This window comes from Ambystoma mexicanum, chromosome 1q, assembly GCF_040938575.1.
Source record: "Ambystoma mexicanum isolate Mex_15411 chromosome 1q, UKY_AmexF1_1, whole genome shotgun sequence".
NCBI classification, from domain to species: Eukaryota; Metazoa; Chordata; class Amphibia; order Caudata; family Ambystomatidae; genus Ambystoma; species Ambystoma mexicanum.
The window spans coordinates 938,960,510-938,981,086 of NC_090922.1; the positions used below are offsets into that span (position 1 = coordinate 938,960,510).

At 46.7% G+C, this 20,577-nt stretch overlaps 1 protein-coding gene across 3 annotated transcripts in view; it reads right to left on the minus strand.

The window, feature by feature from the left end:
- PRKACB (protein kinase cAMP-activated catalytic subunit beta) overlaps positions 1-20,577 on the minus strand; it is a 1,065,959-nt gene that overhangs the window by 683,751 nt on the left and 361,631 nt on the right. For all 3 annotated transcript variants that reach the window (XM_069641606.1, XM_069641607.1, XM_069641608.1), the window contains exon 4: positions 8,487-8,585. In XM_069641606.1, coding sequence (XP_069497707.1) covers positions 8,487-8,585 — 99 coding nt within the window. The remainder of the gene's footprint in view (positions 1-8,486; positions 8,586-20,577) is intronic.

The following is a 20,577-nucleotide window of genomic DNA, read 5'->3' on the forward strand; positions in this document are numbered from 1 at the left end:
TAGTTAACACATATGGTCCAAATATAGACGACCCAGATTTTTACCTCAATATACTGGAATTGCTTGCAACACTCGACACCTCCAGCATAATATGGGGCTGAGACTTTAACCTGGTGCTAGATCTAGATATGGATAGGTCATCCAAGGTCAAACGAACGCAATCCAAAGCATCCAGTGTATTAGATCAGATCATGCCGCAATTGACACTAAGGGATGCCTCGAGGGCGATACATACATGTGCAAGGGAATACACATATTATTCGAGTGTACACGACTCGGAATCCCAAATTGACTATTGGTTAGTGTCTGAAGACATGCTGAGTATGGTTGAGGACTGCGTGATACACCCTCGGACGCTATCTGATCACTCCCCACTTTCCTTAGACCTACTATTTGGAAATGTTCCAAAACCACAAAGGAGATGAGAATGCCTGCAAATATACTAAAAGATCTAAATGTCACAGAAGCATTACATATAGTAATGGAAGAATTCTTTAATAACAATATGGGGACAGTAGACAGATACTCTACAATATGGGAGACGTTTATGGGTGAGGGGAACACTGATTTCCAAATCTAAAGGGCTGTTGAAAGCAGTAAGGCATGCATGAACCCGGAACACAGACACTAGCAGAAATAAATCTCCGCTTAAAAGAATTCAATAAATTGGCCGCTAGAGAATTGCAATACATAGCAGCCCCAGCCAGGGCGCGCAGGTAGAGCGTTAGCCATCATCATCAGAGCAGACCGCCAACACACTCCGATCACAAGCATTCAGGACACGGAGGGAGGAGGGGTCACAGGGAGCCAAGCCATAAATTACGAATTTTTGAAATTCTACCAGAAACTATATTCGAATAGCGACAAGAAAACGGCACCAGAAATACAAACATACCTAGACATCCTGGATTTCCCGACCCTCCCACCAGAAGCTAAAATGGCCCTTGAAAGCCCAATTACTGAGGAAGAACTCGTAGAAGCCATAAAAGCATTGCACTCTGGGAAGGCCCCCGGGATCCGATGGGTTGGGGGTGGAACTATATAAAGAATTCAGAAAAGAAATGGTCCCAATCATGATAAAAGTATGGGAAGAAGTATTGGAGCTGAATGAACTTCCCGAGTCAATGCGGGAAGCAATAATAACAGTACTACCGAAACCGAAACCCGGTCGCCCTCCACAAGACATGTCATCATACAGACCGCTTTCACTCATAGATGTGGATGCCAAGGTGTTCGCCAAAGTGCTGGCGAACAGGCTGTTACCAAACATGCCGTTTCTGATCCATCCAGATCAGAACGGATTCATTCCCACGAGGTCCACTGCATTGAATTTACGCAGATTGTTCGCAATAATGGCACAGATAGACCCGGAGGCGCAGGCAGTGGCGATATCCCTCGATGCTGAAAAGGCGTTTGACTCGGTGTCCTGGGTGTATCTCCTTGAAGTGCTTGGTAGGTTTGGAATGGGCCCCAATTTCACCAGATACGTTAAATTATTGTGCCAAAAAACGGGAGCGAGAGTTCTCACGAACAACACGATTTCGGACCTATTCACACTGGGCAGAGGTACCAGGTAGGGCTGCCCATTCTCACCAATACTGTTTGCGTTAACAATTGAACCTATGGCCATAATGGTCAGACTAAACACGGTGATAAGGGGATAAGAATGTCTGGCCCGCCCCAGTCGATTTCGCTATATGCGGACGATACATTACTGCCAACCTGGCACCCCTAATGCGAGACGTATACAAATTCACAGACTACTCGGGCTATAAAATAAACAACGAAAAATCGTAGATACTACCTCTGACACCGCATACCACATGCCCACGGTCCACTGAAAGTCTTAAATGGACAACCGGACACATACAATACTTGGGTATAATGATATCCTGTGACAGAAACACTGTATACTGAGAACTATGAATCTATAATACAGTCACTGAAAGTAAAGTTTCAGACATGGGCCAAGCATCCTACATCTCTGAAAGGCCGGGTTGCCATCCTTAAAATGGTAGTCCTCCCCAAGTTACTCTATCGGTTTGTTAATATACCAATCTGGCCAGGCAGGACCTTCTTCGATAAAATAAGAACAATGGCGATATCCTTTGTGTGGGACGGGAAAACCCCCAGGATGAAATGGGAGAAACTCACTGAGCCTTATGGTACAGGAGGGCTAGCGGCACCTGACTTTGAGCTATATACCCTTACGGCGCAAGCGCAATTTGCGAAACACTGGTATGACCCTGAATACTGTTCCCCCCCACATATGGCTCAAAAGGTTTGCTGCCCATCCCATAGACCTCCGTAACATTATGTTCTATTCCCAATATAGAGACTCCTGTCCCAACAATCCAGTGGGAACCACAGTGCGCGCATGGACGACACTGTACAAAAAACTAAAAATAGTAACTCCATATGACCTAGATGTTCCATTGTGGAAATACCCCGGTATACCACCCACACTGGATAAAACAATACAAAGACACTGGGACCCAAAAAGAGAAATTCAAATACGAGACATGTTCCCGAACGGGAAATTTTTAACAAGTCAGGAATTTGGGGAGGCAATAGGACGGGCCCACTGAAAACACTAGAGTATCATAGGATGAAATCGGCATTCAACGCACGCTGGCCTCTCTTTCTTGACGAACCACCATCTCACCCATGCATACAGGCCACAACATCGGGAGCGGGATTTGGAGTTTCCAAACTATACTCACTAGTACAAACACACACCCCCACTATAAATAATATCAAAACCAAATGGGAGGAAGTCCTAAACTTGAGCATCCCAGACACAAAATGGAATAAATAATGTATGCTCACAAAACAGTGTCCATGAACGCGGGACTTCGACTTGTCCAGTTCAAGATCCTAAACAGGCTACACTATACCCCCGCGAAAATGGCTAAGTTCTCTGCGGCCCACTCGGGAGAATGCCCGAAATGTAAAACTAATCAGGCAGGACCATACCACTTGTATTGGGAATGCCCCCCAATCGCTGCATTTTGTAAATAAGTGGCAGAAATACTCGAGGATATCACGCAGATCCCAGCAAGCATGGCTCCGCAGAAATATCTATTTGGAGAAATAGGCAAACAAAACGAAAAGACTAGGAGATTATTTAATGTCTCATGCGATGTAGCCAAAAGATGCATATTGAAATGCTGGACCAACACTTTTGCCCCCAAAATTCAACACTTTCTTCGAGATTTGGCCTATGTAAACGAATGTGAGGAACACTACACAATGACTGACATTGTGCTGTCGCCCTAAGGACTCCCCACCTGCTTCATTGCCACCACTACTGTAGGTCAATCAGACCTGGTGCATCGAACCATCTTGTCTGCGTATCCTGGTACCAGCTCGCTGCAAAAAACCTGGTAACATTCTGAGGTTGCACCACTGGAATAACGTTACGAACCACAGATTTTGGTTAGACCACGGCTCGACAACCACTCACCACTAGATCACTGCGCCCCTCGTAACCTTGAACCGAATCGAACCATTAAACTGCACCAAGAAGCTCGTCCCAGGGTCATCGAACCACCAAGTCATCTGCAAAAGCATTATTGACTGATATCTGCCCATCCTGGTCCATCTATGGGCTCTAGGGACTGGATAGGCCATTGTAATCCCCCTGGTCACCTGAAGGATACTATTTGAACATGAGGTCTTTTAATTGCCTTTTCTCCCACTGTTTCATTGCACAGGGTGCTGCACCTGCTAACGTTTTCATTTTCTGTGTTCTTTCTACAGGAGTGGATTTTTGTAGTGTTTTCTAGTTAGTTAATATTGTACACTTTAATATTGTACACTTTGTATTTGATTAAAGTATATATCTTTTTATAGAAGCTTGATTGGCCATTCCTTTAATTTGGACTGTTCTACTTTGTGGTTTGGGGTGATGCTGAACCACATTCACATTGCTCGAGAGTATAGCCTTCCCACATTACCACAGAAGGCAAAGGAGTTCTCTCTCTTAACTGTGCTTGTTTTATCTATATGATGTGTTGGCTCCTGGTTTGTAGAAGTGTGAGGGCGTCGCAGGTTCTTCTGTCTCTGCCCAGACTTGCATTCTAACAGGACAGGAGTCAATTCATCACAACCACCTTGGGGTCAAGTGAATTAAGCTTCTTTATCTTCCGGTCAGGCGGCAAGGAGGAAAAGTGAATGCTTTTGACCCTGTAATGGAGTCCTGAAACACCAGGTTCTACAGAAATTTGGTAGAAGGGAAACCTATTTCCAAAGCGGCCGAGTGGTGCTTTCGGGCACTTTTGTCCTCAGCTGTGATTGAAGAAGGCTTAAGCCAGACAGCCAGGATGGGGTGTGAAATTGCTGAATTGAACAGCGATGTGTCTCTTAAACAGGGACTTGCTCCGGAATATTGGGCAGGGCACACTGTATCTTAGCTACTGAAGAAATTGTACTTCCCAAATAGCCAACTGTTTTGGCATTCATCTTTAATAGGGCACATTAGGCTTCCTGTAGGCTGGAACCTGCATGTATTTCTAAGCTAAAATAAAGTACCCAAGAGACAATCTGCAAGTTGGAAGACCAGTCTGCAAGACTAAACCTGTCCAGAGAATTCCTTAAGAAGTCTGCCACTTCATTCTCCTCCATGCAATCCAGTAAATAGGAAATGGGGTCTCAATCACTATCAAAGGCTTGGCCATTTTTCTATAATTGGGACCTGAAGCCCAGGACAAGCCTTTGGATCTCTGGCAACTCCATAGAGTTATTGACAAGAGCCGCAAAAGAACCAGATGCTCAGGCTAAGACATTGAAAGGCAGAACCAAGTGGCAAAGGAGGAGAGAAGTCACCATAAATGGGACATGAACCGAGCTCACAGGCGTGGGTTTACCAGCCAAGCAGGTGTGTCTGCTGGCCTTAGAAGCTTCAGTGGGCTCTGGCGCAACTACCGTTGCTGGAGCCGAAGTTGTCGGGGCCAGGGTCTTGGAGAGTCTGAACTCCTCCCACTGACTCAGAGTAGAGGAGCTTGTGGAGACCAGTGTCTGAACCAACTTTTGTGGTAATTACGAGTCACACTAAACCAACTTTGGTGGCAATTACGAGTCTAGGTAATTACGAGCGTAGCCCCTGGAGCAGGAGGGGTGCCGACACATCCTGGAGGACAAGGAAAAGTGGGGCTTGGAGGAGTCACTTAGGAAGCAGAATCCCCTATGGTGGTTTTTTCTTCTTGTCCTCCCTCTTACACTCATCCTGGGGGGTGGGTTGCATCTGGTTCTTTGGTATTTACTGCTGAGCAGGGCATTTTTAAAATGTTGTTTATTATTTTGACCAGACTCCTTCTGCCCCCTAGACAAGTACAGTTTATACGGGTCCCATATATCCGTACGCTGTGCACTACGATGTGCAGTGGCTACATATTCTGCCTCAGCATTATGACAGTACAATATCAGCCTTCCACCGATTGTCCTCCTTCCCCAAACCATTGCTACTCTTCTTTTAGCGAGCACCAACCAAAGACCGATTAAGCGCCTCATAAGCCCTGGGACATCGTGTGTGTATCCCAAAAGAGCCACCATGGGGGAGGGGACCACCTGTTCTCCAATTCTCTCAAACAAGAGTAGCAAACACTATGTACACAGGAGCAAAGCCATGCAAGGTGTAAAAAGGTCACTGGTGAGTGTTTACATCTCACATACTCATCAGGTATTTCAGGGAAAAACCTGTGTAAAGCTATAGGAGTGTAATAAAGCTGGTGTAGAACCTTGAAGTGTATTGATTTATATGGACTGTTGAGAGCCAACTTTAGTCTACAAGTCCTGAGACAAAAATACAAAAAACAGGTCTAATGCCGACATGCATCCCAACTGTTTAAACACATCTATGTCTAAAAATTGTCCTTGAGGAAAGAGGTTGTGAAATCGAGAGATGCCCGGCCTACCCATACGCTGTACAAAACCCTGCTAGCCAGACAAGGGTATCCCCGGGATATGCACCAGAGGCAAGAGGGGGCACAAAACATCACAGTGCATTTTTTGTTCTATTCGCTGTGATGCCTTACACATGCCCTCAATCGCGTTCTTTGCTCTGGAGATGCATCTCGCGGTTGCGAGCAGTGCCGGTAACGCCAAGGCCCTCTCAACCTGGCCAAGCAGTCTGTCAGGGTTGGAGGGGGGTACCAGTATGGTAAAAATGTAGCCTTGCTGCATCATAGTCTAATTCAAAATCAGGAAGTGCTAACTCAACTCTCTCCAAGGGAGCAACCCATTTACCCCAGCTCGCTCACAGTTGTTTACCCACCCAAATGAATCTGGAGACAAGCTCCCTAAAAAAGGCTCTTGGTACCACCAAGGACACATTCAAGAAAATATAAAGGAATCTGGATATCATTTTGACCATACAGATCCTACCATATAGAGAGAGCGGGAGCCGCTTCCAACTGTCACTAACCTTTCTGGCATGAAGTATCTTACTACAGTTTTTGCGGAGAAGTGTTTCGGTGGACCTCCTAAAATGTATTCCCAGCTAACGTGTACTTTCTATGTGCTACTGGAATCCATGCCATCCTGATATTCCTCCATCTGGTCAGTCGGGTCAGTCATGGAGAATAACACTGATTTTTTAGGATTCATCTTAAATCCTGAAAACTGCCCAAATTACAATACGTCAGACATAGGTGCAAAGTTGACCACCGGGTCCGTGAAGTATAGAATCATATGTCTGCATACACAAGATCACCAACCTATGTGTGAACAGCTGCACCCCCAGCTGAGCAGGGCTTGTTCCTGGAACTGAAGACTCAAGTGGATGGAGAAGTTCCTCTCATCCTCTTGGGAGGGTGTTAAAGTACTTTGTGGAACACTCCCCCTCAAGAATTTCCAAAATGCCCAACCCTCAGTGTTGTGGTCATGCGCCAAGTCCCAAAGGCTGTGTTTGCATGGTTCAGACACGGACAGGAACTTCCTGCACTTATTGAAAGGCTTGGAACTGGTGGTCTTCACAGGAGCATGGCGCAGTGAGCAACTCTAGTTGACAAAGTTAGTGGCCTGTTCCATAAGTAGCTAAGAAGCCTACTGAGTATGCAGAAAAACAGATCGGGGTCATGGAGCACACCGGCTCCATATAAACTACCTATGATGTCACATCCATAGTCAGGGAGACATTTGCTAGATTTGGTTAAACGCCTGATGATGCAGGCACTTTATTGATAGTTTGATTACTGAAAGGTGTTCCAGAGTCATTGGGTCTACAGGAACCTAAAGATAATGCTGAAAATAAATGTGAGGACCTGACTGGGATGATCAAATTGATTGAGAATCCTCGTACAGAGAAAACTAAAGCAGACTGTAAATCGTGAACTACTCTCCCATAGAAGGAATGGTTGCTCACAGCTGGTAAACTCACATTTTATCATTCTCCGCTACTATTATGTAGAACATCCCTTTCGCAAATTCTCTGAAATACGAGATGTCCTGCAAATTTCGATATGTGCCGAAGCCAAGCCTTTCACATGCCACAACATCACAAGTGGGTGACAACCAACAAGAAAGACAATCCTGTGCACAAGATACAAGCCTGACCTTGTGGAAAGTCAATACTGCACCCATAATTAACTTTCAACAGAACAGAATATTCTGCAGCTGATTGTCCCCAACCACAGTTCCTTTTGAAAATATACTCATTTTGGGGCTAATCAGGTTCCATGTTTACTTTGGGATGAAACCTGTGACCTTTTACCCCACTTTTTGACCTGAAGCATAGTAGAAATACAAATTCTGCCCACGATAACTGTAAAAAAGGACAAGTGAAAGGAATCTAACAGCATAAGTATGCAGAACAAAGCAAATCCAAGCAGCATAGAGAAAAGGATGTAAGCATGGGGACAGCAATCTTATGTGTGTATGGGCTCACATGTTATGAAAGGAAACCAGCTTTTCTCTTTTTTCCTCACATACTGGAGTGACAACACAAGAGTCCAGTAAAAAGGGAGTCATTAGTATGACTGGCGGTTTATAGTCATTTGATGTGCAGTTGCTAAAAGTAACGGAGATCAGTACAATTGTAAAGTTGTTCTAGGCACTGTAGACCGACAGTACAACTGAATTGTTGGCTATTTTCACACTATGACAAAAGATCAGCTTCTGGAAACTAGTGTCAACTTCACCACAGTGGTATGAAATCAAGCAGCGACTTGCATCCATATGTTTGTATACAGACATCCAACAAAGTCCAGTTATTTGCACCTTTTATCTACTTAATTGTACCGTCCTAAACACTAAAACCACTACGGCTGTCACTAGATTAAAAGAACTGTCGCACCATTTCTTTTTTTAAATTTGCCTCTCAGTTGTATATTTCCCTTCCTGTACACAATCAGGGTAGTGTCCACAAGGATTAAAACCCTAGATTTAAAAAATACATTCATACTGAAATTCCAAACAAAACGGGGCAATGCACACGCTTTATTAGAGAATACTGTGTAAATACAGTCAATATAAATATAACTGTTTACCTTGAATGAATACTCCAACCGTACCAAAAATGGAAAATTTACTGCTTGCAAAATTCTTTTTTCATTCAGTGTGTGTTCTATTTGTTTCAGTTTCACAACCTACAAACAAAAGATAAGATGCATAAAACATTGTGCTAATAGTACACAAACAATATATCAAAGAAAATAAAGACAGACAGTTAATGGAATCCAAATTCCAGTTTGAACAATTAAAGGGATTATTTTGGGACTAGACAGCCATCTACAAAGTTCCCGGAGCCACTGATAGTGTGTCCCAGATTAGGGATGTAAAGGTATAACGGTATACCGTTAAAGATACCGTGAAACAATTAATTGAACAATAATAACCGTCACATTTTTTATACCGGTATACTGTTTATACCGTTAAGTGTGCTTTTCAATCTAATTTGTAAAGGCTGCAGTAAGCAAGTACTGCGAAGTCTTGGTCTTGCACTGTTGGATGTGCCATCTGCCAAGTAGTTTCAGTTGGAGCAGTTTTTAATGCCATTCCATAAACCACACGTGCCTGACACAAAATCAATATGTTAGCAATAGGAAAAATAAATACAGTGCCAAGAAGGAAAAGGGTCTACTTTGGGTTGGCGGCTTTGGGTTTATATATTTATAATGGATAATGTTTGGTAAACATATGACCAAATATGTATATAAAAATTGCATCTAGATAGAAATATGATTGGTAGCATATACCACACTTAGATGGAATTTCAGAAATGTGATTGTTAGCATATGTGATTCTTAGCATGCACTACACTTAGAATTCTGAACCCAGCTTGCGTCACATCTTGTCAGAAATGTGACTGTTAGCATGTGCCACACTAGTATGGAATTCTTAACTTTAGCTTGCGCGGCATCTAGATAGAAATGTGACTGTTAGCATGTACCGGACCTAGATGGAATCCCACAATTGCAAGGACAGCAATGCCAACCAACCAACCAACTAACAATTCCATCCATCTGCATACACATCTCAACTTATAACCAAACACAACCACAAGCCTTAAACGCAGCAATCAGCACAAACTTCACAACAATGCAACAACAAAACAAACCACACATAGACTTGCACAACAGCACACGACGACTACGGACCATAAAACACCCCAAGCTCAGCAAACGGACCCACCGGGCTGAGGCTGCCAACAGCACATCACTGCTCTCTTGCACTTTTCCAGCTTATTCCCACTAACCCACCCCCTCTCCTCCCCTTTTCCAGAGCCGCCAGAGCGCCAGGGGACCACTTCGGTGGTGATAGTGCACGGTACAAATGTCGTTTAACATTAACATAAGACAATGGGGGATTTCCCTGGTTCGATCATCGAATTTACAAATAATAAGTCACACTGCCAAATTCACTCATCTCTGTGGGTATTTCCTGCTGCCATACCAAAGGGTAACATGTCCGTGATTACGAAACACCTTTTGGCCCGCAAGTAAACTAAAGGCTGTAACGTAAAGAGAGTGCGTGTGCACCTTTTAGAAAATATTTGTTAAGATTAGTTAGTTCCACCTGCTATACCGCGATAACCATGATATACCGTCATTTGGCAAGAAGGTTATCGTACCGTCATGAAACTAATACCGTGACACCCCTATCCCAGATTGTCCCCAGCTAGGAGCCAAAAGTAAACTGTTGTGGGATGGACAGACAAGGGAGCAAATTTACCTTTGCCTAAGATTGTAAAGGTCCTCACACCGGTGCAACCAACATAGTAATTCCCATAGTAATCACATTTTTAAATCTGCTCACCACTAGTGATAGGGACACCATAAACTTCTGAAAAACATTTTCTTTAATCCATTTTGCTACAGGCCCTCAACACAGACCAGCTAGAAACCGACCAACACACAACGTCCGGATCTTTTGAACTGCACGCATAAACTGAGATCTCCCCACTAACCTAGATCAAAACACCCTTTCAAATCCGTCAGAGCACATGGAGACCATGCAAATTTCAGCGGGTGTGCAGTTTAAATCCCAGTAACATAACTTACTGTACCTATGCCCACCCTGTTTCCTAGCATTGCCACTTAAATAAGGGTGCATGGTAGTTACCACACTGTTTATATTAAAGTCTATGTCCATTAGCGTACGGGTGACGGGTGTAAAAGAAACAGGTGAAAACATTTAATGCTCAGAACTGTTCTTACGAAGCACTACTATGCTGCTTAATAAACAATGTGCTCAAGACCTTCATGAATAAAAAGCTTGACTGTGGCCATGTCAGAGGAGGATTAAAGCATTTCTGTTACACTGCAGTGGCCAACCACTATCCTGTCCTTCAGGTTTGTGTAGTTGTGATGCTGGAAATGCATTGGAGGGACAGGGCCTCCACGCCCTTGCCCTGTACTCCTTTATGTGTGTTCTGTGTTGTCTTCTGCACAGGAGTCCAGTTGGGACCCTGGTAGTGCAGCTTTTCCTCTTGGGATACCCTTATGGCAGCCATGGGTTGGGATACAACCTTGTACCCCTAGTGTATGTTTTTGGGCACCTGTGTGTTCTATGGGCTGGTGGCAGCTTTTTTTATTTATTCAGATTTTTAGAGGGTGCAATCAGCCTCAGAGGGGGCATTGTGGCGCTGTTACAAGTAAAAAACATTTGTCTGGTTACAGAGAGGAAAGGTTGAGTAGAGTACAAGGCATTTTGTTTTACAGTCTAGGCATACAAGGTATTTTTAAAAGGCATTATGTTTACAGTAGCGTTATTTTAGTTACATTACAGACATCAAAGCGTTTGCGGTACAGATTAGGGAGGCGGTGGAGGGTGGAGCGCGCAGGTTAAGTAAAGAGCGTAGTTTTGAGGGATTTACGAAAGGAGAGCAAGGATGGTTCAGCTCAGAGAGTTGGGGAGGTCATTCCAGAGCTTGGGGGCTATGTGTGGGAAGCCACATGATACAACGTCATATCAGCTTCATGCTGATATGACAGGAGCTCTGAGTATCCTCCATTTTGGGATACCCAGGCTCTGCCATAGGAATCAGTGGATTTCTGGCCCCTGTGACATCTTGATTTCTATTGCCTCTTACCTTTTTTCCCCAAAGGTCTGGTAAGCCCAGACTCTGTCCTTTCCCCTGACTGGCTGGTGCGTGGAAGAACGTATATGGTATTGTGGGGAAGTCCAGACCAGACTGGCTGCAGCCTTCCCAGTGACTGTATGTTGTGGGTATACCCTGAGGGGGTGGGGGGGGCAGGGGGGAACCTGTGTCAATAGAGTGTGTGACCAATATTCATTCTATGTTATGGGTGTCTTGTTTCTGCATGTGTGACACAATGAATGAGACAGCCCTGCCTGAAACTGACATGCATGCAGTGTGGTGCGCTAAAAGGCTGGGTGCTTGCACCAATCCACATTCCTTGTTATGGGTGTCTGGGTGGAGGTGAATGGCATGAATGCTTGTGAGCCTGATTGGCTGCCTGCCTGCATGAATGCCTTCTGTGCGATTGGCTGACTGAGCCTGGCTCAGCCAGAGAGCATGAGGGACAGATATGAATATCTGGGGACCTCTCACTTACCGATTTGTTCAGAAGCTGAAGTCGAAAGTTTAAGCTCAACCTTGAAGCCCAACTGGAAGAAGAGTAATTGCTGCTGCATTTCCTTTGACAAAATCTAAAAGTTGTCGAGTCTGTTGAGGACTGATCCGAGAGATGACCTGGCTAGGAGATCTCTCCCGGAGCTACGAGGGACCATCGTGCAAAACCTGCTGCACTTCGAGGAACTCTGAAAGTCAGTCCCAAAAGGCTGTCGACTGGAGAAGGGGTCCGCCAAGGATACTGAAGGAAAGTGCCTGGACATCAAGCCCATCGAAGTCCATTGCTGTCGACCAGGGTTCTGAAGATTTCCGTGACCGCTGGAAGCCAGTCGAAGCATGTCGCCCAGTTGCAGGGAAAACTTGATGCCATGCTGCTCGATGACCGAAGCCACAAAGCTCCACCTTGCTTAAGAACATTTGAACGAGGGCTCCCTTGCCATCACCGTCGACCGCTTTGTGCCGTCGGAGAAAGTTAGGTTGACTGCTACCAGGGAGAGTCCACTGGTGTGTTTCCCTGCCACCCGAAGCCGACAAAGAAGTAGCGAGGACACTGACTGACTAAAGATCCGAAGTCCAAGCCGTGGTTAAGTCCCGATCGCCGAAGCTATCCCGTGGTACGTGTTGCGGATGCAACACCGACAGGCCAGAGGACAGCCAAAGCATCTCCTGACGCCTGCTGCTGGGCCTACATCCATCACAGTCTTCTTTGCAACAACGAACACTTCGCAATGAGGTGGACCGCATGCCTCATCTTCCCAGGACTTCCACGAACGATCGTCGAAAAACACTGCGAAGGTCGAAGCTGCTGTCTCGAAGCCAGTGTTCCACTTTTCTTCGAGGATCTCGACGCCCTGTGGTTCCTGCTTTAAAGGGAGTCCACCCTTGAGGGACCTGTCGACGAACTGCTGAAGAAACTCTTCCATCTCATGTACTTTGGGGTGGTTGAACCTTTTGGCTAGGAAGCCAGACTTATTAAACATTAATGGACTGGGCTTGTTAAAACATTTATTGCCGGTTGCCCAGTTGTGGGGGATCCTCACTCTGAATTGGGACTCAGTAGCTAAAGAAAAGCATTCTGCCGTTGTTTAACCTAACTTGCCTTACTTCCTATGATCTATGTTGATAGACCTTACTGCATGATGTGTATGCTATCTTATAACTGTCAGCAGTTGATGCATTTTAAAAGGAATCTAAAGTCAAGTGTGGTACCACATAGAAACTGTATATATTTGCCACATTAAAATTACCAGAGTACAAAGTGTGTTATTGTGTATATATATCTCGGAACCTTATTCTTTATATAAAGAACTGTGTTAGCACATAACAGTGTGTGGACATTCCTCTGTGGGGGCTTGGTGACGCACTGTACTTAAGAACCAGCATGCATCACCCCCTGAGAGTTTACGCCTTGGTTACTCGTCCATTGCTACCACAATAGAGAACCTTGGCTGGGGTGCTCTGTGCCTCTGCTCTGCCATATAGAGGGCAGAAGTACAGATACCCCTCCAGCCTTTACAGTATTCACCAGAAAATACGTCATTTAAAAAAAAGTCTAACTGCCATGGTCCAAAAAAAAAAGGATATCAGTAATTCCAAAGTAGTACCCTTACTGCCAACTCAGTAAGTGTAACAGTATTGGCACCAAGGTTTCTTTCTAACTTTGAACATTAATCACTTGTGCAATAACATAGCTACTATTGTAAATGTAGTCAATTCAGACCTCTTGAACACCGGAAAGCCCTACTTGCTGTCGCAAAGGCAAATACTATTTAAAATCCCTTCGGACACTGAACTTAAATTCCCTTTTAACTGATGATGTATTAAACTTACCAGAACAGTGAATTGCAAATGACTTAACAAAATATTTATCCAACACAACATTAAGCAGAAAACAATGATGAAAACCATAGTGTTCGGATGAAAATTATTGTGAGAGTTAACACAAAGCATGCATCTAGTTAGATGAGTCAGGCCTTGCAGATTACTACAAATTCCACTAGACCTGCAGGTAGAGAAACTTAGTTTACTTACTCGAAATAAGCGAAGTGCACTTTAGTGGCAACACATGACAAATTTAAATCCGCTTTCTGTAAAATGATGTAGTAGCATCATTTTACAGAAAATCACTATGCGACCCTGCTTATTTTATGCCTTGCAGTCGCATCTCAATTTTTCACCTTAAACCAGTTAAATAGGCTTTAGAACCGCTACTATACGTGGAAGTGTGGCAAGATGCACCCTGTACATTCAATAGCAGACAGGTACACTGTAATAGCTTCATTACTAAGTCAAATGGATATCAGATTCTTATACATGTTGAACACCATGTTACTCTAAAGAAAATAAAGCACATGCAGTTAATACAGACTCAAAGCAAAAACAAAACTACAGCTTGTACAACTTCCCAGGGTGGACTTTAGTGGCAGTATTTAGTAAATACACAACTCTGCAGACATTAGGACATGCTGCTGACATTGTGACAAGTCAAAGATGTTATCCTTGTTCTCTGTCCTGTCATGCTTGTTAAATTAATAAATACTAGAATATGAAGGCCTCTGTGTGAGAATACAAAACATTTTTTTCGACAAATATTTAAAAAGTAATGCAAATCTGGGCTTGGCTTGAAGCGCCAGCAATGCGGACACTTCTGTGTTAGCCTACTCGAGAAGCCTGGGACAATATATGTCATCTGCCGGTTCCAAAGCTGCTTGGCCCCAGCCACCGTCAGGATATGGTATGGGAACTTAAGGTGAGGAACTGGGGAAGGTGGTAAGATTTGCCACCTGGGATCCGAGGAATTAGAGTAGGCAGCCCCAACACAGCCACGGCGGTGCTCATCCAAAATTGCTGCCTCTCGCAGGATCAGCGTGGCTCCCAGGGCCCGGCCCTCTACCCCAGAGGGCACACAGCCTAAAGAAAAAGGCCCACTGTACAAAGCTGACTGGAAACACTCACCGGCGTGCAATCACCCACTGGGGAGGCCCCCAAGTCATGGATGCTTCTTCCTGCCCCCCCGGTGCATGTACCCGGCAGCACCCTGCAGAGGCGAGGGTCTTCCAGCTCACTCTTGCGTATCAACGCTCGCCAGAGGGGAGGCAGGCCACAATTGACAAACCCACGCATGGGCAACTTCGGGGGAGTGCATACTAGGTACGTGGAGGAGAGTGCAACATACCACCCTATTGGCCCAACCCCAAGAGGCCTGCAAAGCTAAGAAAACTGAGGAGGGGCCGCCTGTGAATCCAGCTACGCTTCAATCACAGGGTCCTGTCAGGCAGGGTCCTGGACCTCACCCACTGTCTCCCCGGGGGCTGGAGCTCTCCAACAGAGGGGCACACCGGAGCCAGAGCGCGGACCTTCCCTAGCCTGCAGAGGTCACAGTCGCAGCAACACCACCTCAGGGCGGACAAGCAGAGGGAGCCCCAAAGCAGCTTCAGCAACGTAGAAACAAAAAGACTCCGAAAAATGCATACATTGCAACACTTTTCCAACCCTGAATAGAAGCAAAAAAATGGAAGCAGCAAAAACCCAAACCCACTCACTGGAACACCCCACAGGTCAAATAGCAACGAGGGAAGACTTATGTCTGAAATTAGTGAAATTCCACAGTTGTACGGCAGAAATCTCATCGAAGGTGGACCGCTTAGGCCAGCAGGTCCTGGAGGTGGAACAGAGGCTTGAAGAAGTAGAAGACCATGCGACCAACCAATCCGCGCTGGTGTCCGAGCTTCAGCGCAGGATCTAGGTCTTGGAGGGGAAAAGCCAAGTGATGGAAAGCAAACATGAGGACATGGAGAACAGAGCCCGCAGAAACAACCTTTGGGTCAAAGGGGTGCCCACCTCGATTCCAGACCAAGCCCTTCCCAACCACATAGGAGGGCTCTTCCAGAGGTTACAGCCGCACTGCGACAAGGCAATGCTTCTCCTCCATTAGACCCACAGACTGCGTTCCCGTAGTGGCCTATCCTCGGACATGCCCCAGATGTGATCATGCGGGTCCACTTCTTCACGACCAAGCAAGAAATCCTGGCAGCTAGTCAAACACAAGGAAATTTGACTTTCCAGGGGGCACTGCTGAAAATCTATCCGGTCCTTCCAATGGCAACGGTGCAGATACAGAGGGTGCTCAGACCCCTGATGACATTTCTTGCGGACCAAAAAGTCTGGTATCGTTGGATGTTCCCTGCCACTTTACAATTTATTTTTTGCGATATGACCGGAACCATAAGCACAATGGAAGAAGCTGAAGACATCCTGAGGGTGGCCACTCCTGATACAGAGGAGGAAGTCCCCTGCAAAAAACTCAACACCAACAAAAAGAGAAACCCCCAAAACGTAATACTTGGGCTAAGGTGGCCAGGGGGCGTAGGCCTGGAACTTCCCCACAACAAACTTGATAATTGTCTGACAGAACTTTGGCAGCCGCTTCTTGTCCCGCGGCCCCCCACAGGTACCCCGGGAAATGTTTGGAACCGAATTCCTTCATGACCCGGGCTTCACGCGGCCTGTGCCTGGCCAGGAGTGCTATGGCGCCCAAAGGCCCATGGGGCAAATACTGCGATTACAGTTCCACGTTATGGTTACTGTTCACAAGTTGGGTTCTCACTGCTGTTCTAGTGTTACAATTTAACAGTTGGAATCCTAAGTTAAAAGCCTGTTTACAGATTGGGGTTGGGACAACGACAGAACTAGATGGCGGATAAGACCAACCTGGACCCTCCCCTCTCCCACAGTGGAATCGGACTCTTCTGCAACACCTCCACCCCATCAGAAGCGGAACTTTATAATTGCTCAACATTGAGGGCCTAAACGCTCCTGCCCAGCGCAAATCCACTCTCCAACGTCTGCACCTCAACGGCTCAGTGGTTTTCTTACAAGAAACTCACCTCCTTCCAGATGACACGGTCGGCCTACGAAAGAACAAGTTACTCTCTTACCTGTTAACGTTCTTTCGATGGGATGGTCCGACGACGTATTCCAGATCTATGACAGTAATTTCGGAAAATCTTTCGGCGTCTGCGTCCTGCGTCGTTGACCTTGATACGCCGTCCTCGAAGATCTCCTCCGATGGCCGACGTCACCAGATGTTATAAGTAGGACGCACAACGCCCATAGCCTCAGTTGTAGTTTTTTCCCAGAACGTGTGGCACCAATCTTCTGCCAGCATGACCACAGAAAGCCTTGCGGAAACGTAAGCTGCAATCACAAATTATGTAGCGGGGGTAGGCAGGGAGGTAGCGATATGGAATACGTCGTCGGACCATCCCATCGAAAGAACGTTACCAGGTAAGAGAGTAACTTGTTCTTCGAGGGGATTGGGTCCTCCGACGTATTCCATATCTATGACAGACTCCCAAAGCAGTACCAATGTAAGGAGGTGGGAAAATAATTTAGAATATACAAATTTAGAATGCCCAATCAAATTGCAGAGTAAAGGACCGCCTTGCCAAAGGCCAGATCCTGCCCATGGATAGAATCTAGGGAGTAGTGACGTACAAAAGTATGGACCGAAGCCCAAGTGGCTGCTTCACAGATGTTACGAATAGGAACACCCTCTGCAGGGCAGTAGAGGCAGCCATACCCCTAGTCCTTACCCGCCAAGCGGTAACATTCAGAAATTGTCAAGATAATCCATCTAGACAAAGTCTGCTTAGTGACAGCTTGTCCCAAACGCCTTCCAGTGTAACCAATAAAGAGCTGATCGTCCACTCTGACCCGGGACATGCGTGAAATGTAGAAACTTAAAGCTCTCCTAGGGTCTAACCTATGGAGCCTCTCCTGGTCCTTGCCAGAATGCGGAGGAGGATAAAATGCAGGAAGAATGACCTTCTGGCTCAAATGAAATTCCGACACCACCTTCGGAAGAAAGGAAGGATGAACTCCAAGGACAACCCTGTCCTTATGAAACACAGTGAAGGGTGGCTTAACTGAAAGTGCCTGTAACTCGCTCTGCGAGCGGAAGTGACCGCAACTAAAAATACAGTTTTAAGAGTAAGCAGTCTCAAAGGGCAAGACTGTAAAGGCTCAAATGGAGCACCAATCAGAAACTTGAGAACAAGGTTCAAATCCCAACCGGGCACCTGGAAAGGTGACAGAGGGAACACATTAGTGAGCCCTTTCAGAAACTGAGAAATTAAAGGAATTTTAAAATAAGAACACTCCTCAGACGAGCGCTTAAATATGGACAGCGCCGCCAGGTAACCTTTAACAGTGCCCACTGGCAGGCCCCTGTGGGCCAAAGAAAGCAAAAAAGACAGAACTACAGCAATGTCACAGGAAAAAGGATCCACATTCTTAACCCTGCACCAGTCGCAGAACTTTCTCCAATGGCAACGGTACAGGGACTTTGTTGCAGGCCGTCTGGCCGAAAGCAACACCTCCATCACGTCTTCAGGGAGGTCCCAATCCTTATACCTCACACTTTCAGAAGCCAAGGGTGAAGGTTGAGAGATCTGACCTCTCGATGGAGAACCTGACCCCTCCCTCCCGTGAGAGCAGATCGTCTCAGTAGGGAAGACGACATGGAGGGCAGATGGACAAGTCGAGAAGGTCCGGGTACCACCTCCTCCGGGCCCATGCCGGAGCAATGAGGATCATCCGGGAACCGAACCTGCGTAACCTCCGCAGCACTTGCGGGATGACGGGGACTGGAGGTAACGCGTACAGCAGTGGGAAGGACCACTCCACCACGAAAGCGTCTCCTAAGGCTCCTCTTGGAGGAAATTCCTGCGAGCAGAACCTTTCGCACTTCCGGGTGACACTGCAGGCGAAGAGATGCACTTGAGGCGTCCCCCAAAGGGCGAAGATCTCCAGGAGAATCTCCTGAGCCAGCTCCCACTCGTGAGAGATCGCGGTCTGCCTGATGACAGCATCCGCCGTCTCGTTTTTGTCTCTGGCCAGATGGATTGCCGAGATCGAAACTTCCTGCTGGATGGCCCAGAACCAGAGCTGCATCGCCTCCCTGCACAGAGGAAGTGACCCTGCCCCCCCCCCTTTTTGTTGAGGTAGTGCATGGCCACTGTGTTGTCCGTCAGGATCAGGGCAGTCTTTCCTCGCACAGTCGGCAGACAAGCCTTCAGGGCAAGCCTGACGGCCCTCAGCTCCAACAGATTGATATGGAGTCTGGACTCCAACGGAGACCAACGACCGCTGACTGTCAACTCGTTGGCATGAGCTCCCCATCCCGTGAGGGATGTGTCCGTCACGATCGTCAAAAGGGGACCTAAAACAGAGCCCCCTTCATCAGATTGCCTTCGACAGCCCACCACAGAAGGTCCTGGCCGACCGAGGGCAGCACCTGAACGGGGTCCGACAACCTGCCGGAGGATTGTGACCACTGCATCTTGAGTGGCCACTGCAAAGATCTCATCCGCAGTCGAGCCTCTGGCACCAGAAGAATGCAGGATGCCATTAGGCCGAGCAACCTCAAGAACTTGAACGCTGGGAGACTCTGGGCATGTTGAAACTTGTGCACCATCTGCTGAATGTGATGAGCCCTCACCTGGGGAGGAAAAAACTGCCCCAGGGACATGTCGAGCACTGCTCCGATGTATTGGAGCCTCCGAGTTGGAGTCAAGTGGGACTTCTTTAAGTTGAGGGAGAAGCCCAGCTTGTAGAGGGAGTGGCATGTGACGGACAGATGATCCAGGACTTGCTCGGTAGAGTCCGCCCTGATCAACCAATCGTCCAGGTAGGGGTAGACGTGAATCTCACCTTTCCCGAGATGCGCTGCCACCACCTCCATGAGCTTGGTGAAGACCCTCGGGCGGAGGTCAATCCGAATGGCAGGACCCGAAACTGAAAGTGCGAGTCGCCAACCGCGAACCTCAGGTACTTCTTGTGCTTTGGATGGATCGGCACATGAAAATAAGCGTCCTTGAGGTCGAGACACCAACCAGTCCTGAAGTTGAAGGGCCTGAAGGACTTGAGAAAGAGTAACCATCTTGAACCTGTCCTTCCTGAGGAGTCTGTTCAAACCGCACAAGTCCATGATGGGTCTCAATCCCCCGTCTTTCTTTGAAATAAAAAAATAAGGGTAATACCATCCCGTGTTCCTCTCCGCTACAGGCACCAGTTCTATAGCGCCTTTCTCCAGCAGGGATTGAATTTCCTGCGCAAGGAGCCGATCCGGACTCTTCAAAGAGAGGTTCCCTGGTGGATTGTCGTGAGGCCTCTGCCGGAAAGGAAGACAGTAGCCGTGGGCTATGATCTCCAGAACCCACACATCTGAAGTAATGGCACACCATTCGACAAGATGCTGCGCCAGCCTTCCCCCAACCAGCGAACCATGGGACATGGCCTCATGACTGAGCTGAAGCGGCTGCAGCGTAGCCTGAGGGCAAAGAGGCAACAGCCCGAGCGGCCTTAGCACCTCGAGTACCTTGTTTTCCACCTCTGGCACTCCTACGGTGACCCCTTTGACTAGCAGCTCCTTTCGCTTTACCAAAGAATGAGTAATAACAAAAGGAACCTCCTCTCCATTGCTGTCCCCTAGGACGAAAAGGCAGAGGTTGGCGAACTGCAGCACCCAACGACTTCGCTGC